The sequence below is a fragment of the Malaclemys terrapin genome, chromosome 10 (assembly GCF_027887155.1).
Source record: "Malaclemys terrapin pileata isolate rMalTer1 chromosome 10, rMalTer1.hap1, whole genome shotgun sequence".
NCBI lineage: Eukaryota > Metazoa > Chordata > Testudines > Emydidae > Malaclemys > Malaclemys terrapin.
Window position 1 is genome coordinate 53409530 of NC_071514.1, and position 18780 is coordinate 53428309.

The following is an 18780-nucleotide window of genomic DNA, read 5'->3' on the forward strand; positions in this document are numbered from 1 at the left end:
TCTTGGGGGAAGAGGCAGCATGGGGGTGGGGCCTCGGCAGAAGGGGCAGTGTGAGGTGGGGACTTGGGGAAAAGGGGTGGTGTGGGGATGGGGCGTCAGCTGAAGGCAGGGCCGGCTCCAGGCACCAGCTTACCAAGCAAGTGCTTGGGGCGGCCACTTTGGAGAGGGGTGGCACGTCCAGCTGTTCGGCGGCAATTCAGACAGTCCCTCACTCCTGCTTGGAGTGAAGGACCTCCCGCTGAATTGCTGCCACAGATCGCAATCGAGGCTTTTTGTTTTTGTTTGGCTGCTTGGGGCGGCCAAAACCCTGGAGCCGGCCCTGGCTGAAGGGGTAGGGCAGGGGGCGGGGATATGGTTTGGACATCAGTGGCCCCCCCCCACTTTTAGGGACCTTCTGCCGCTCCTGCTCTCAACACTTCTATCTATCTCCATTCTTAGCTGGCCTCCATCATTAGTGTCCAATGCCTACATTTGTGTCCTGCTCTACGCCTCAGAGGGCCTCAGCCAGGCTTTGCATTGCAAGCACTGTCACTTGTGCATGCGTCTTGCTTGTTAGCTCTCTGGGGCAGGGCCTGTCTCTTTGTTCTGTATTTGTACAGCACCTAGCACAGTGGGGTCCTGGGCCAGGACTGGGACATCTAGGCGCTACCACAATACAAGTAACAATAATAATTAGGGCTGTCAAGCAATTAAAAAAATTAATTGTGATTAATCATGCGATTAATCACACTGTTAAACAATAATAGAATACCATTTATTTAAAAATTTTTGGATGTTTTTTCTACATTTTTCAAATATCTTGATTACACTTTGTATTGTATTGTAATTGAACAGTGCTGACTTTATATTTAGTTTTGATTACAAGTATTTGCACTGAAAAAAAAAACAAAAGAAATAGTATTTTTCAATTCACCTAATATAAGTACTGTAGTGCAACCTCTTTATCATGAAAGTTGAACTTACACATGTAGAATTATGTACACAAAAACTGCATTCAAAAATAAAACAATGTAAAATTTTACAATGTCACCTGAAAGTGAGAATAGGCATTTGTATGGCACTTTTGTAGCTGGTGTTGCAAGGTATTTGTGTCAGATATGCTAAACATTCGTATGCCCCTTCATTCTTCGGCCACCATTCCAGGGGACATGCTTCCATGCTGATGATGCTCATTAAAAAAATAATGCATTAATTCCATTTGTGACTGAACTTCTTGGGGAGAATTGTATCTCTCCTGTTCTGTTTTACCTGCATTCTGCCATATATTTCATGTTATAGCAGTCTCAGATGATGACCCAGCACATGTTTGTTTTTAAGAACACTCTTGCAGCAGATTTGACAAAACACAAAGAAGGTACCAATGTGACACTTCTAAAGATAGCTACAGCACTCGACCCAAGCTTTAAGAATCTGAAGTGTCATCCAAAATCTGAAGGGATGAGGTGTAGAGCATGCTTTCAGAAGACTTAAAGCAACACTCAGATACGGAAACTACAGAATCCGAACCACCAAAAAAGAAAATCAGCCTTCTGCTGGTGGCATCTGACTCAGATGATGAAAATGAACATGCATCAGTCCACTCTGCTTTGGAGCGTTATCGAGCAGAACCTGTCATCAGCATGTCCTCTGAAATGATGGTTGAAGCATGAAGGGACATCTGAATCTTTAGCGCATCTGGCACGTAAATATCTTGCAGAGCCCACTACTACAGTGCCATGTGAACGCCCGTTCTCACTTTCAGATGACATTGGTATTCTATTGTTTAACAGTGTGATTAATTGCGATTAATTTTTTTTAATTACAATTAATTTTTTGAGTTAATCGCATGAGTTAACAGCGATTAATTGACAGTCCTAATAATAATGCATGCCAGCAGGGGGGTCTGTGCCTATCTCCCAGCCCCCTGCAGAATCACACAGTAGATCCTGTCATCCCTGTGCGTGGCTGATACTGCTTGAATTGTGCACAAATCTCCATGTGTACAAAGTTGTGTCTGTAAATGGACACCACAGTTTGAAAATGTCTTGTGCATAGATCCACAGTGCTGTCCATTGGCGAGAAACACATGTGCTTGCTGAGCCCTATATCCAAACAGGGGCTGGTGGTAGCTTGAAGAGACCATTTGGAGCCTGGTTTGCAAAGCATTCTTAAGCTCTATGTGGGTATGAACAGGTGAAGTCACATATGCATTGCAAGCCCAGCTCTCCAGCCTTCATTTCCAGCTTTAGGGCAGAACCTGACCCACAGGTCTGGATCCATGCTTACTGTGTGCCAGAGACGCTGCATTGCAGGGGTAGTGGGAGGGGAAAGAAGGGCTTTTGAATGTGCCCATGCCAAACTCCGCCATGACTGCCACTTGGAAAGTGGGTGGTGGGGACTAAAGGGCAGCCAATCTCGCTCTGTGTTTGTGTGTGACATTCCTCAGCCCTGGTGTGCTGAGTGAGTTGGGGGGAAGTGGAGATAGTGTCATTCCCCACTCATTCCCCACCCCACAGCGATGCACGCGGTAGGTACCTGAAGGCAATGCACATTGCCAGCCAGCAGCCTGATACTGCATGGGAATCTAAGCCAGCTAGGCCTGCGGCACTCTGACAGGGCAGTACGTTGGGCCTTCAGCAGCCTGGGAGTTGGGACTGAAGCCAGGCAGGGAACTGGCAGGCTCAGCAGCAGGGTGATACAGGGCAGTGACTGCAGGAGCCCGTGGGGGTGGTTACCTCTCTCGGGCTGCCCCTAGTGGTTGGGACAGGACCCACAGGTCATCATTCCCGGAGAGCCTAATTCGGACAGCACTTTCCTCTTAGCTTAGGGCATTCCCTGTACCCAATCAACCATGTAGGGGACTGGTGTGCATAGCACTGGCAGTGACTCCCTGTAGCAATAGGGTCACTTACACTGCTTTTTCTGGTCTGGTTTCCTGCATACAACTCATAGAATCACAGAAGATTAGGGTTGGAAGAGACTTCAGGAGGTCATCTAGTCCAACCCCCTGCTCAAAGCAGGACCAACACCAACTAAATCATCCCAGCCAGGACTTTGTCAAGCTGGGCCTTAAAAAACACTAAGGCTGGAGATTCCACCACCTCCCTAGGTAACCCATTCCAGTGCTTCACCACCATCCTAGTGAAATAGTTTTTCCTAATATCCAACCTAGACCTCTCCCACTGCAACTTGAGACCATTGCTCCTTGTTCTGTCATCTTCCTCCAGTGAGAACAGCCGAGTTCCATCCTCTTTGGAACTCCCCTTCAGGTAGTTGAAACCAGCTATCAAGTTCCTCCTCACTCATCTCTTCTGCGGACTAAATAAGCCCAGTTCCCTCAGCCTCGCCTCATAAGTCATGTGCCCCAGCCCCCTGATCATTTTTGTTGCCCTCCATTGGACTCGCTCTAATTTGTCCACATCCTTTCTGTAGAGGGGGCCCCAAAACGCAATACTCCAGATGTGGCCTCACTAGTGTCGAATAGAGGGGAATAATCACTTCCCTTGATCTGCTGGCAACGTTCCTACTAATGCGTTCCTACAATATGTCGTTAGCCTTCTGGCAACAAGTGCAGACTGCTGACTCATATCCAGCTTCTCGTCCACTGTAATCCCCAGGTCCTTTTCTGCAGAACTGCTGCTTAGCCAGTCGGTCCCCAGCCTGTAGCAGTGCAGGATTCATTAGCTCTGGCTGAAGAAGTGTGTCAGTTATTAGCACTAGGTGGCTAGTGCTGTGAGCCCAGCAAGCCCTGTGAGGTGTGTCGCAATCTTCCAACAGCCATATTGCCACCCTCAGGAGACCAAAAATCATGTCAGCTCCTAAAAAATCATATGTCTGATCCACACAAATCATGAGATTTAAAAAGCATCATCAGCCTATGTGTTTGAGTCTGCCTTTTTGGCTTTTTAACTCCCCTCTACGTGCGTGTGTGTGTGTGTGTGTGTGATAATTTTGGGATGGATGGACCCTCAAAAATATCCCTTCAAAGATGGAGATAAGGAGTGGAGGGTAGGAATTGGTGCTGGTGGCAGATTGGGGAGTATGTAGGTTACATTCTTATATACAGAGATAACACAAGTACTCAGTGGTGAGCTCACCAGTGTGATAAAGTCTAAATGTGTGATTAGGTTTTTCCACCATATTTTAAAATATACTGTACAAGGTCTATAAAGCGGATGTAAATGAACTGCTGAGAAGCATAAAGCTCTGTCTCTGTGTATCAAGTTTTCCAATATTTTTCAGTAAAGATTTATGTGCCATGCAAAGGTCCTGATGTGCAAGTCTCTTTGCTCCATCCACTGCCTTTCAGAGCTTTCTGTGTGTCAGTGCACTAATTATATTATATAACCCCTAAATATTCCTTTTTAAAATAATCAGTTCAGTCCCTTTCAAAGCAGTTCAAAAATGATTTTAAATCATTCATTTTTCTCTGTATAATTTTGATAACTACATAAATATCTACATCATCCAGTAGTCATCATACATGTAGCTTGGTATTTTAATCTCATAATTAATTATCCAAACAGCTAAAAAGTAATTCATTTTTATTTTAATCATTCTTCCCTCCAGCAGCCTCTGGGGTGTCTCCCTTCCCCAAGCTCAGCAGCACCCCTAAGATCCAACCATCAGTTCAGCCCCTCCATCAACCCTGCCCTCCAGTTCAGCCCACCCCCCCCCTCCCCCCGCCTCACCTCTCCTCCTCCTGGGGTTCTTCACTCCATTCTGCCAGGCCAGGCGGGATGCAGCTGGGTCCACTCTCATCTCTCTCTGCCAGCCTGGGGGGCCAGCTCCAGGGGCGCGTCACCCCCTCTGCCACTTCCCAGCTGGGTGCTGAAGGGGGGGGAGGAGAAGCTACACAGGCACTGTTCTGTCCATGTTTCTCACAGGCGGGGAGGAGGGAGAAAGGTGTGGCGCCATGGTGGACTGCTGGGCTCTTTGCTCTCCCTGTCCCAGCCCCCAATCCTGTGAGAGCAGCGAGCAGAGGGCAGAGACTCTGCAGGCCTCCAGCAGGGCTGAATTTCGGGAAGGGATGGAGCTTCTTGCCTCATTGTGAGACAGGCTCCAGAGTCCTTGCGATTAAATCACAAGAGCTGGCAATACTGTAACAGTGCTGTGCACGGATCACATTCTTAAAACCAAGCTCTTTGCCGTTTGCACTGACCCGCTTGCTGACCCACGGCAGTACATCGTCAGGGTATGCTTGCTTGCCCTGAAGTATAAAAGGCATTGCTGAAATGAGCCACGTGTGAATACTGTATTAACCCATCCAGCAGATCAGACAGTGATCTGCAAAGTGCCGTTATGTTGCTACTCAATAGCTTAATTTCCAAAAAAATGTGAGCATAGTGCACTAGAAAGAGGTGATCACTCCTGTTTAATTCAAATAGACCAGTGTCAGTCTAGACCCAAGCACGCTCAGGAACTTCGTGAGATTCCTAGTGCTGCTTTGCAGTCTGCTTCCTGTATAGGTGATAGAGTTCACACTCAAATACCTTATCTTCAATGGCAACTCTCAAGCCTGACCAGAGGAGAACATTGCAGGGCTGTTCTTACACTTCTGAATAGTCAGATGGGCTCTAGGTTAAGCTTAGCATTGCTGATTCTGTGACAGAGACAATGTGGGTGAGATAATATCTTTTGCTGGTGAAAGAGACAAGCTTCTGAGCTCTGCAGAGTCCTTCTTCAGGTCTGCCTTGGAGTTGCATGTAGTGGTCAGAAGGTTATAGATGGCGAGTCCTCTGGGGATGATGCTTTGTTTTGTTTCTTGCATTTGCCCAGGAAGAAGACCTGAAGAAGAGCTCTGTGGAGCGCTAAATCTTCTCTTTCACCAGTAGAAGGTTGGTCCAATAAAAGATATGACCTCCCACACTGTGTCTCTCATACCCTGGGACCAATACGGCTACCTCAGTTCATTCTGTGAGTAATTATACTGTGTAAGGTTCTTATCTGGCCCCCATCTGAGCACCTCACTGTCTTTACATACATTTATCCTTACATACCCCACTAATGCAGGGCAGTGCTTTTATCCCCATTTTATAGATGGGAAACTCAGGACCAGAGAGGCTAAGGAACTTGCCCAGGGGCACACAGAGTGGGGATTTGAACCCAGATCTCCTGAGGACACGGTTATTGCCCAAACCATGGGCTCATCCATTAGCTGCCATGTCCTTTGTACAGAAGCCCATCATTTGAAACAATTTTATCTCCGTTGAGCCAATATGTTTTTATGCTTGGAGGTGCCTGGGCATTTTCAGTTGATCATCCACCTAGTACTTTTATCAGCATATTTATTGTCATTTGGGGAGACAGTGTAGCTATGCTGGTGGAACTTCTTTCGTGGGCATACCCTGCATCTCCACTAGGGGGCTTTGCCTTTATCGCCATACCAGCAAAGGCTCTGTAATGTTGACAAGCCCTTCCTTTCAAACCTGGGCAGTACTTGAGCCATGTTTACTTCACATGCCTCTTCCAGCACCTCCTATGTGCTTTTGAAAGTATCTTTGACATTCAGATTGGGTGGGTGCTAATCATTTTGTACACACTAGCTGTGGTCCTTGTGCTCCAGAATCTGGCTGGAGATTCTTTGTGCTAGTTTATTTTCAATGTCACAAATCAATCAGTTGTAGAATATCACCCTTTACAAATGTATTGACTAGAGCTAGGCAGGACCGGGATTTTTCAGTTGATGGGAAATTCCACAATTTTGATTTTTTTTCCATTCTGAAATGGAACCAAAAAAAAAAACAGAGGACACAAATCATCTCTCTCTTCATCTCTACTCATGGCACTGACAACTCTTGAAAGGCAAAGGAAGCATCATTAGACTGGGAAGAGATCCTGGCTGAAAGATCCAGCCAGTCTGCAGAAGAATATGTGGTGAGAGAGACCCTTTTGCTTTAAGTTCACTTAGCTTGTTAAGTTAGGTATTAGTTTGCGTTTTAACTTTTATTTCTTTGTAACCAATTCTGACTTTTATGCCTCATTACTTGTAATTATTTAAAATCTATCTTTCTATAGTTAGTATTCTGGTTTTTATTGTTTTATCTAAACCAGTGTGTTTGGGAACTCCCATTTGAGATAGCAGGGTTTGTGCACATCATCTTCTATTAATAAAATGTCAGACTTTCTATGAGTTTGTATTGTCCAGGAGAGAGCTTCGCAGAACAAGCCACACATTTCTGGGGACAAGTCTGGGATTGGGAGTTTGCTGGTGTGGTCCTGCAATGCAATTCATGGGTGGCTGGCTAAGCACTCACACATAAAGCTGGGAGTCATTTACATGCTAGAGGCTGTGTCTGAGCAGACCAGGAGTTGTTGCTCTCACAGCAAAGCAGTGTAAAAGGCACCCTAATTTGGAGAATTCAGGGGACATACCGTCCATCAGCCCAGATTGTACCCCCGGGAATGTTCCAGTGTCTAAATAACTTAGTGGCACATATCAGGCTTAGTCTTAGAGTTAATGAAAATGTATTTTATTTCTTACTTACTCTAAAAACAAATCTGATCTAACATGGAACTGGAAGCATTAAAGAAATTGTTGTATGCACCGAAACATCTTCCCCTTCTGTCAGTCTGCCTTGAGCTTTGTAATTATTTACAGATATGCCTACGTATTGTGCAGTGACCTGTCTGTCTGATGTCACCTCCTGCTGCTGGGATGCCTTTGGGAGACACTGAGAAATCTCTCCCCTCCCAAGCCCACCACGATCTGCTGATGTGGGGAGCTCCTGAAGTTGGGGACACCAAGCTGAGCTCTCTTCAGCCTCCCTCCTTATGGCTCTACAGTCCTTCCTCAATCATCCTGCTCTCCATGCAACACCAGCCAGACCTCCTGGCTGACACTCGAGCCACCTGTTCATGGGCCCCCTGTCACCATTCCCAGAGCTCCCTCCCCGAGATCCCCACACACTGTCCCCTTGACAAACCTCCCCCTCTTCTGGCAATGTCAGCAGCTTCAGCTGTTCCTTCACCCCACATACTGTGATATCATCAACCGCACCCTATAGCTCCACTGTTGTGCTCTTACCCCAGTAACATCCCGCCCACGCAACCTATAACCCCCTGTGCTGTGTGCTGACCCCAGTAATACCCCACCCCTGCCCTATAACCAACCCCTGCTGTGCTACCACCCCAGAAACACACCCCACCCCCAACCTATGAGCCCCTCTGCTGTGCACTGACCCCAGTAACACACTGCCCCCTGCCCTATAGCCCCCTGTAGTGGGGCAGAGGGGCCTCCCACTGAGCCAGAGGGGTAGGGATCACTGAGCTCCCTGGTGGGTAGAGCCAGGCCAGCCCTGCCCCACACGCTGGAAGCTAAGGGGCGGTACGGGAAGTATAAGAGGTGGGGCCTCTAGCCCAGTTGAGCCTGAGCCAGGGAAGGAGATGGATATCCCAAACCTGCTGCAGGCCCTGGGCTCTGCATCGAGCCATGGAGCACCCTGACCCCAGAGGAAGCTGAGAGTGGAGCGGAGCGACTAGGATTGCTGGCGGCCCAATACCCCGATGAGACAGAGGACCCTTGGGCTATGGAACCCCTTGGCCAGACGGTGGTAAGAAGCAGTCCCAAGGAAACCAGACTTTGGTCCCCCTGCTGCCAACTCCACCCCTGTGATGGCAGTCTCCCCAATGTAGGCCAAATGGCCTGTGTTCACCTGATGTGGGACTCCGCCCTTCCCTGCCAAAGGGGCCTGGAGTTCTGGCACTAATTCCCTGAGACTGGTTGGTGCCCCAGTGCCGTAGTGAGGTGAAGTGGCCTCCCACTGAACCAGAGGGGGAGGAATGATCACTAATGCACTACATCCCTGGCCGTGCTGTCACCCCCGGGAATGCCCCACACACACCCCGGCCGTGCTCTCGCCCCTGGAACGCCCCATACACACCCCGGCCATGCTCTTGCCCCAGGGATGCCTCCCAGCCCCCCCACCCCCAGCTGTGCTCTCACCCTGGGGATGCCCCGCTCCCCTGTTTAATGCACTGCTGAAGGGGCTCAGATATTACAGTGATGGGCACGGTATAAGGAGCTGTATGGAACAGACTAGTGTCCTCCAGGCGCCCCCCCCCCCCCCCCCGGCATAACCCTCTCTCTGCACTCTCTCTGCAGTTGTGCTGTCACCACCAGGAGCCCTTGTTTCATGGTGTTTGTGACAGTTAGAGCTGAGTGTAACCCTGTGAAAATCCTCCAGCACACTCGAGGCGGGGATGGGGGGCAGGGCCCGAGACCCACACTAGGGAGGGGGCTTATCGGGCAGACTCTATCTGTGCAGGGCTGTGCTGCCGCCCAGTTCCCCTAGTGACTGTGGCCTGTCCCCTTCTCCCAGCTGCTGTATAAATAGAGGTGCCGAGCAGCAGAGAGCTCCTGGCAGCCACCATGCAGGGACTGAGGCTGCTGTGTTGCTGCGTGGCGTCTCTCCTGCTCCTCGGGGCTGCAGGTAAGGCCCAGCTCTGCTCCCCACTGCCTAGGAGGCTGGGACCCCCGGACACTGTCAGGGGTTGTGCATTGTGTGTGCTGAGGTTCTGGGGCCCTTCCCTTGCCTCAGCTGTGCCCCTCTCTGCCAGCTCCCCTGTTCTGTGTGGGCACAACAGGGGGATTGTCTGGCCTGTCCCCTGCTCCAGGGCAGTGACTGTACCCCCAGCCCGCAGCTGGGGTGTGCAAGCCACACAGGTCTAAAGGGGGTGCCTAGAAAGCACTGGGTGTGGCATGAGTAGACCCCTGTAGGGAGCTGTCGAGCTCGGAGGCCCCCGGGGGGTATCTTGGCTTGAATTGACCCGGGCAGCCCCCCGTGCCTTTTGGGGGCAGCTGCCATGATGCAGTGAGGCTGTCCTGCAGCAGGCAGGCATGTGGGGAGGTGTTCTTTTGCTGTGTCCATGTTGCATGTGAAGGGCAGACTTTGATGCAGCGGGTGGGTTATTTCTGCGCTGCGGCTGGGCATTATGTTGGGCCTGCCCGTGCGCTGGAGTCACTCCGGAGTCGGGGACTCCGTGAATGTCCCAGCTGTGGGAGGCTGTGCAGGAACACGGCAACTATCCAATGCCTGATTTTTTTTCTGTGCTGCACTGGGGGAGGCTGGGCTGCATTTTACCGTGGGGTGCTGTGCTGTGGTGGTGTGTGTGCAGGGGTTCCTCTCCGTTTCCTTGCCCTGATGTTGCAGATATGCCAGGCAAAATGTAGGTGCAGTTCGGTATTTTGAGTCACATTCCCAGGACCTCCCCTCGCCCCCTCACTTTCTCCCCCATGGATGCAGGGCAGTGACCCCATGCCACCATGGGGCCCAGCTCCAAGGATTCCTGGGCTGTGTGTGGCTGCTTCCTGCAGGCTTCTCTCCTTTGGGTTGCTGTCGGAGGAATGGGGCAAGCAAATCAGCATTACCCTTGCTTGCCCTTGAGTTAATTTGGTCTCTCTTTGCTACATGGGCTGGGGCTGCATATCCCAGGCGGCTGCAAGGTGGCTAAGTATGGAAACAGCCTTGTAACTGGATGCCGAGCTCCCCACAGCCCTCCCGCCCCTCCTCCCCCTCCGCTTCCCCAGCCTCTCCCACCATGGCCATGCCCAGCTGCTGCCTTCTAGCATTGTCACACAGGGGACTGGCAGCAGGAGTTTTATCCTTTTAAGGACATCCTTTATCATTCACAAGAACAAGAGGGGAGAGTGGCTGACAGATCCCAGCTCTCCCTCCAGTGTGTCCTGGGCTCCGAAGGTTATTCCCCAAGCTAAGCATGAATGTGGAACGGCTTGGCACCGGGAGGGCCAGGAGAGGATTCAGCCCTCCTTGGCTGTGGAATGGTTCGATAGCTGCTACTGCAGCCTGAGGGCTGGGGCAAGAAGAATGGCCCGTGGAGCCATGTGCTGGGGCATCCATCAGCCCCTCCCCTGTGCCCATTGACGCTCAGGAGGGGTGGAGCCCTGCACGGGCTTCTGGTGTCCTGAATCACATCAACCTGGCTGCATTGCACTCTGGAGTGGAGAGGAGCATTCGGACAGTCAAGGTCCTTCCGGAGGCTGCGTCTATATGGACCATCTGGGCAGGATTTGGTGCCATCAGCGCCTGCTTGGGCATGCCCAGGCCATGTGACACCATCGCTGGCAGGGCCTATCAGAGCCCGAGCCAGAATGGCAGGAGTCCCCCAGATTCTCAGCATGGGTGCCCAGAGAGAAACTGGGACCATGTCATGGTGGGACGCGCAGAGCACAGCGTTCCACTGCCTCACAATCCATGGATGGGGAGGGCACAAGTGGCACCCCAAGGGGGCTGGCAGGGAGCTGTCTGGGAACTGTCAGACACATCCTGGATCCTTTCTCAGCTCTGACCTCCCATCTGCTTCTCTGGTCCATAACCTCAGAGCTGTCCCAGAGCCCAGCTCTCCTGTGTACCTCACTCTGCCACACACTGCATGTGCAGGTACCACCCTGCATGTGCCACTTCCTCCACTCAGACTGCTGGGTGGCAGCCCTCCCTCACACTCCAACATGGGGACACCTGGAACCCATCCCCTGCTGCGGCCTGCATAAATTCACCTGTCTCTTCCCACGCCCTCCCTCTACCCTGCCAAGTCTGCTCAGCTCTGTCCCTAGCTCCCGTCCTTGGCCAGCCACTGCCACTGCACCAGCTACCTGCCTCCTCATGCCTTGCCCATTTCCCATCGCCAGGTAATGTGCCGCGCAACACACACGGTCAGTCCCATTTGAGTCATTTGCATACTGGAATCCTATTAGTTTCATCATTATGATGTCACAATCGTGAATTAAAGTCTACATCGAATGTCAGTCAGGGGGAGGTTTGCCCTCATGCCACCTGGGCCGTAGCCTTTACAGAGGGATGGGAAAGCAGTGGCACCTACCAAGACTTGAGGTCAGGGATGCGTGTTTTGCTCCTCCCCTTCCTCCTAACAGCGACAGTTGCAGGGAAGGGTTTCTCCGATGGGCTGGGAGGGAAGTGGAGAGATTAGCATTTCTATTTTTATGTACTTAGGAGACACTCAGATGCTCCCCTCACTGGAGTCACACAAGTATCTAGAAAGACAGCTGGTTTTTCCGGCAGCTACTGCTGAGCCCACCAACCCCTCAAACAGGAGCGGCACTTCTTGCTTTGTGTTAGTGACTGTAGCAGCTATGCAAGGGAGGAGTTACTTTCTTCTGCACACGTGGGGCCTCAAATAATCTGCCTTACCCATTTTTAAAAAGCAATTCAGTTTTCCCCTTTTAAATAAATGACTCCCCCGCCCTCCCATGCACATACACATATACACCCCCTGCTGTGCAGCATGCACCTGTCCAACTCTGAGTTCCTTGCTGGTTGCCCGTCACATCGCTCTAGCTGTGTGTGTGGCAGGAATACCCTGGGGAAGTCACAGAGACGCTGCATAAGACGTCTTGTGTGCTCTCTGCAAACCCTTCCCATACCAGTCAATGCCCATAATCATATCAATGCCTTTTGCAGTCCTGTCACTATAGATTGTATCATCCCTTATATGTGCGTCTCACTATCACAGCTGGAAATTGTCCCTTGTTCTGCAGTGATAAGAGTTTTTATCAGGGACCCCAGGTGGCATTGTTGCTGGTTTTCCATGGCTATGCATTGTTTTTAGGGTTCCCAGGTACATGTAGCATATACAGGACTTAGCCATTGTGATGCCAGGGACTAGACCTGGGCAGCATCTCTTGCTGGGGGGCATGGATGGGCTAGGATAAAATAGGGCCTGCTCCAGCCAGTGCCTTTGTGGAGCTACAGCATAGGTTTCCCCTCTTCCCTGCCTATTTCTGTGCTGCTCTTTTGTGCACTTCCTCGTTTTGCTTTGTGTCATGTGACAATGGTAACGAATCACAAGAGAGAGCCACTTTCTTCTTGCGCGAACAAGGAACTTTAATGGACTACAGGAAACAATGTCATTCCTGAACCCCCTCTGCAGAGCTGCTGCCTCAAACCCTCTCCAGCCCCGTCAGGTTCCTGCTATAGATTTAAAGAAACATGCATCCCCTGCTGGCAGCAAGAGAAAACCGTGACATCCCAGGAGACGGTGTGTTCTCACATGACCTCCACCCAGAAGCTGGTGTCCTGCAGGAATGGAAGATCAGATGTATGAGGAGGAATGAGCAAGGCAGCTAAAAATATATAGTCTGGAAAGAAGAAGGCTCAGGGGACACAGGGTTGCAGCCTATAAAAATACCTAGATATTGCAGCACACCTGAGAATTATGCTGTGGGGCCATTTACATAACTTATTGCAAAAGCTCTCTGGCTCTGCCTTTGGCCTCACTGGCGGTGGTATGACCTGCTGAGTGCAGTGCAGCTACTCCTTATTTACACGGGTGGAAGTAAGAGCAGAATCCACCACAAACTATTGGAACAAGTTACCAAGCGAGGAGGGTGGATTCTCTATCAGTGACAATTTTAAAATCAAGACTGGATGTTTTTCTAAAAGATCTGCTCTAGGAATTATTTTGGGGATGTTCCCTGTTCCATGTTCTAAAGGAGGTCACACTAGATGATCAAAATGGTCTCTTCTGGCCTTTGAATCTATGAACCTATGTTCAGGTCATGTCCAGTTAGGAGTTGATGATGGGCCTAGTAACAGAGAGGTTACATAGGTGTCTTCATGGTGCTTTCGCCATCAGAGAGGCATTCCGCGAGTCACTTTTCAGCCTGTATTAATGGGGTGTCTTTCACATCACGTTTTTCTAGTTTTCTTTCTTTTTCTAATTTTAGTTTATGGGAATTTTGTCTAATTCTCCAGGTTTTAGATCTATATTTGATGGTTTATAGTAGAAATATATTCTCCTTGTTATCACATCGCCGACTGTATATTTTTTATGTATTTTGGCTTCCAGGGAAGATTATTCCCTGTGATTTTTACCATGTAATGAAGCATTTAAGGAACAACATAATTTATGATTAAAAATAAACACCATTGAGGTAACAGTATAAATGAAAGAAGAGAATTGTTCAGACTTGACCAATGGCAGCATAAGAAGCTATGACTTGAATCTAAGGGAGAGTACAACTAGGGTACAAATCAGGAATAGGGTATTTAATAGCAAGGCCCAGACAACAAATAAAGAGAGTAACAATCTTTTTATACAAAGAGGTACAGGGGAGTTTGTGAAAAATGCTGGTTTTTCCCCCCCAGAAATGTTTGCATGTGTGGTTGGTTGGTTTTTTCAAAAATCTCCACTGATTTGCAAAAAAAAAAAGTGCTATTTTTCACTGAATTTTCACTGAATTTTTTATTGCTAGTTTTTATTTTTCCAAAAACCGACTTGTCAGTAACAGAAACATTTCAGTCTCCATTTTGAGAACCTTTTTGATGAAACTATCAATTTAAAAGATTTTGCAAAAAAAAAAATCAGGAAAAATGGGTCATGTTTGAACCCTGCAAAATGGAAAGAATGTCAAAATGTCAACTTTGTTTTTCAATTTTTTATTTATTATTAATTAATATTATTTTATTTTATCATCAGCTTTGCTCTCAAAGGAAAAGGGTTGAGACACTTTCACTGGTAGTGTTTAAGAGCAGGCTGAAGAAGGTGTTAGCAAGCAAGAGAGAGAATTCTGTACAATTCACGTATGACCAAAATGGTCTTTTCTTCTGTGAGTCTCTGATTAAACTGCAATTACATGCCATGTCGTTGTGACAGATGTCAAACTAAGAATGCTGAGAGCCAATTCTTCTCTCAGATACTCCCCTGCAGCCCCATTAATGCCAACGAGATTGCCTGGGTGTGGGCAGCAGTAGACTATTAGTGTTTTAAAATTAGAATCAGTTGTCTGATTCTTCAGTGAACAGATGGATTGTTGATTCATAAGACTGGAGACATTTATAGAACATAAGTCACATTTTACACCATGTAAAATACACCTCTACCCCGATATAACGCTGTTCTTGGGAGCCAAAAAATCTTACCGTGTTATAGGTGAAACCGCGTTATATCGAACTTTCTTTGCTCCACCGGAGTGTGCAGCACTCCCCCCCCCCCGCCCAGAACACTGAATTCGTGTTATATCAGGTCACGTTATATCGGGATAGAGGTGTATTGGTTGATGCATGTTGCAGTCTGAACTGGGTACCTGTAGAGCTTTGTTGGAAAACCTAGTGAGAATCTGCAATGAATTAACTGGATCTAAAACCTGAGCGTCTTTTACTTGAGCTGAAGTACCAGGTACATTAGTTCAGAGGCAGGAGCATACTCATAGACTTCTCTATATGGTCTTGCCACTAGAGGGGGACAGAGCCACATCATTTTTGAGTGGGTTACTGTACTGCAGTGGTTTTCAACCTGTGGTCCACAGACCCCTGGGGCTCCGCGGACTATGTTTAAGATTGCCAAAGGTTCCACACCTCCATTAGAAATTTTTTAGGCGTCCGCAAGTGAAAAAGAGTTGAAAGCCACAGTTCCACTGGTATCCAAACCTTGTGATGAAACACTCCATATTATAGCTGAGAAAATACTTTCATATTGGAGCTGCTGTGCACCCCTGTTGTGCTCTCTTTCAATGAACGGGCTCACAGGCAGGAAAACTCAGGGCAACAGTGACTTTTAGAGAATATTCCCAGAGATCAACTTTCAAAGGTGTAAATGGGAGTATTTGTGCCAGACACCTGATTCCAAGGGTTATGCGCCTCATCCAATCAGGGTAAGGAAATAATACCATGTGACCTATGTGTGCAATCAAAATGAACTCAAATGTTGAATGCTGGAGTACTGGCAAAAGAGCTGCTCGCATCCAACGAAGCAAGAATTATTCACCCGAGGTGGGGTGCGGGGGATTCCAGAGGAAATGGATACTGGAAAATTGTAAGGCGCTCGTTCACAGTTCCCAAACAGGAAAGAACCCCGCTCTCTCCTACTCCCCCTACACATGAAATTCATCAGCTAATAATCCCTAAGAATCACGTGTTCAGATCTGATATCACTGTGCAGCAGCTGTTGCAATTTTATCTCCTTGGGATAGACCAACAGGTATGAGATTACATCACACAGTAACACTACAGTATGCAAATCCATACATGGGCCGGGCCTGTCTGTGGCTGTGATCACAGGTGCTACTGGGCTCAGTTCTTGAGATCTCCTTGGGTGTGAGGCCACCTCTCTCAGCTTTTCTGGGGGTTTTGTGCCTAATGTGGTCTGTACTTGTGTAGTAGTAGGGTTTTATGTTTGTATTTTGTATAATTTAAAATGAAGGATAAAGAATAATAATATAGCATGTATTAAATGTGTTGGTGTATGATTTGACCATATTCTGCCAGCCACCCTTTCAGAAAGCAGAAAGGAATGGCCTAATGGGCCATTGGTAGAGATGCATCAGCCAGAATCTGTGTCTGTGCTGAATTCAAGGCAGTGACAGACCTTTTAGGGTCACCACTTAGTTGTAGGTTTAGCATTTTAAAATAAGTAAAAGAATGCAATGGTTGTTTTTCTCTTGCGTTGCAATTTGATGTTTCTGTTCAAATGTTCTGTGTATATCAATTCTGTGTTGTGTGTGAATAAGGAATGTGTGTTAAGAGATAAGTGTGAAGGCCATCACTGAACCAAATGTTCTAGAGAGGAACTGAAAACAGACGCAAGATTGCCAGGAGGTTGCAACACGCCCCTGTTGAAATGTCAGAAGAGGGCAAATTGACAACTCTAAAGATGAGACAGGTACCTATAAGCATAACACTTGTGCTGTAGACACAGGAATGATATGGCCCAAAGAGCTGTGGGTGGTTGAAGGAGAGGCCAGGCCAGAATGCAAACAGGGTCATTGTGAGTCCAGCTCCTAACGTACAGGTCTCCGTCTCACCAGGGGCCTCTCCTTAGTTATTCCAGCGGCAGAGAAGTCAAGGACCTACATACCCACTCACTGATGGGGCTGTTCCTCTCTGTCAGAACTGATCAGATGGGTGGGGTGTTGCCTGCTGTCTCTGCTGCACCACGCCAGCAGCTGAACGGAGAACCATGGCTTTTCTAGGCTGTCAGTGCATGGAAGAGGTGGCATGACTCAGCCATGGCATGCTAGTGGGGAGCTGGCACGGCGGGAGCACAGCAAGGCCTTAATGGACACTCCAGCTGAAATTGCAGTCAAGATCATTAAGTGTTTCAACTCCACCCAGCCACCTCCATGCAGCAGGTCAGACTAGAGGATCTGGTGGTCTCTTCTTGCTTTGACCTCTATGGCGATGACTATTGTGGAACCTAGTGGAATGTCCACTGGGGAAGTGAGTTGCTGATGGGAAGAAGAGTCTGTCTTGGCAGGAGCTGGGTGTGGGGCCTTCAGAAAAGGGGCCAGGTCCCCTATTGACCAGCCGTTCAGAGCCCAAAGTAGGTGTCTTGGTGGGCTTCCAGCAGCTTCACAAAGGCATAGCTTGCTCGCCCCATCTCTTCCCCCGGTCCATACCTACCTGCTGAACAGGAGAGTGGGGGTGTTTCAAACAGACGTGTTTGGTAATGTTGGGTGGACTGTCATACGGGCACCCAATGGCAGAAGTGCCATTTCTACATTGGAGCTAAGTTCTCATAGTTTCTGGTGCTGTAGAAAAACAACCCTTTGGGCTAAAATGTCACTGGCTCGTTATTAGCAGAAAGGTGACTTTTTGGTGGCCGTTTGCTCGGCCGTTTTGAGGCAGGTAAGCGTGACAGCACATTTCCCACCCCCACCCCCCCAATTTCATTGTCCAGACGCTTTTTTATGCTTAGATGATTCAAAAATGGCTGAATTTGGACGCTTCAGATGCTTCAAAGGCTGATGAGGACAGGCCTGAAGAGAGAAATAACAAACTTTGGAGCATCTGAAGGATCCCTGTGTGGGATTGTAGCTTATGTGTTTTTGCACTGAGAGGTGACAGGATGAGGGCAAAGTAGGGCAAACATAACGCCGGTGCTAAAAAGCAGGGCTTGCTGCTATCCTGGTCACACCTATGCACTCCCTTCCCAGCCTATGGCACAGACAGGATCGACTGTGTTTCATCATTGGCATTCTGCTTGTTTAAGGTATGGATTGGCTTGCTGGAAAGTCACTCTGAAATTGTGACTGTTTTTAGTGCCATGAGCGCACAAAGTAATTAATTAATTCACACAGTGCAGCCAGCCTCTTCCAAACCTCCAATGGAAAATGCTGACAGCTGTGTAACCAAGGCAGGAGGAGAGAGTTGCAAAGTTCCTCACCAGCTGAAACCCAACGTTAGGACAGTAGTTCATACCCGGGGGCAGAAGTGTAATGTACAAGTGTCAATGCGGCTGGCTTTGTGACACAGGCAAAGAAAATGAGAACAGGGCCCCAAGCTTTGGCTTTTCAAAACCGGTTTGCTCCAAGTTACTTCTGTCAGAAAAGGCACCCAGTAGGAGGTGGTGGGCGGTGCTGAACTGACCTTCCATCCCATATCCTAGACAGGCGCTAGTGATGGGCAAGCTTCCAAACAGCTTTCACTGACCATGCTCCCCTTCCTTCAGAAGTGAAATCTTTTTCTGTGGTAGATACACCATTGAAAGATGAGGAGAAGTGGATTGCAGGGAGGACGTCTCCTGACCTCCCTCCTCTCTGCTGTGATTCTTTGCACCTCCCAGCCATGTGCTAAGTTGAGACTGAGAACAGGCTTTTCTCAGAACCGTTGCTTGGTGCAACATGGGAGTGGGGGGGGGCAGGTGTGAACACAGTGGTTCGCCAGTAGCCCCGGACACACTGCTGAGAGCCATTGCATGTGAAGGACTAAAGCCTGCAGGCCTGCTGACTGAGAACGGAGTGCTTCAGAAAGGGCGCGTGCCATAAATTAGCGATCTACTGGACTAGGGGGGTATTTGTTAGATAGGTGGGAAGCCTTGCCTTAGTGC

General features: G+C 48.7%; 1 protein-coding gene across 4 annotated transcripts in view; it reads left to right on the top strand.

Annotated features, from left to right (window-relative positions):
• The first annotated feature begins 8417 nt into the window (after positions 1–8417).
• SRL (sarcalumenin) overlaps positions 8418–18780 on the top strand; it is a 105348-nt gene continuing 94985 nt past the window's right edge. For 3 of the 4 annotated variants that reach the window (XM_054042061.1, XM_054042063.1, XM_054042064.1), the window contains exon 1: positions 9272–9410. In XM_054042061.1, coding sequence (XP_053898036.1) covers positions 9350–9410 — 61 coding nt within the window. In that variant the 5' untranslated portion in view covers positions 9272–9349. Of the gene's footprint in view, positions 8532–9271; positions 9411–18780 lie in introns of those variants that run through there. The other variant, XM_054042062.1, reaches the window with a different exon arrangement.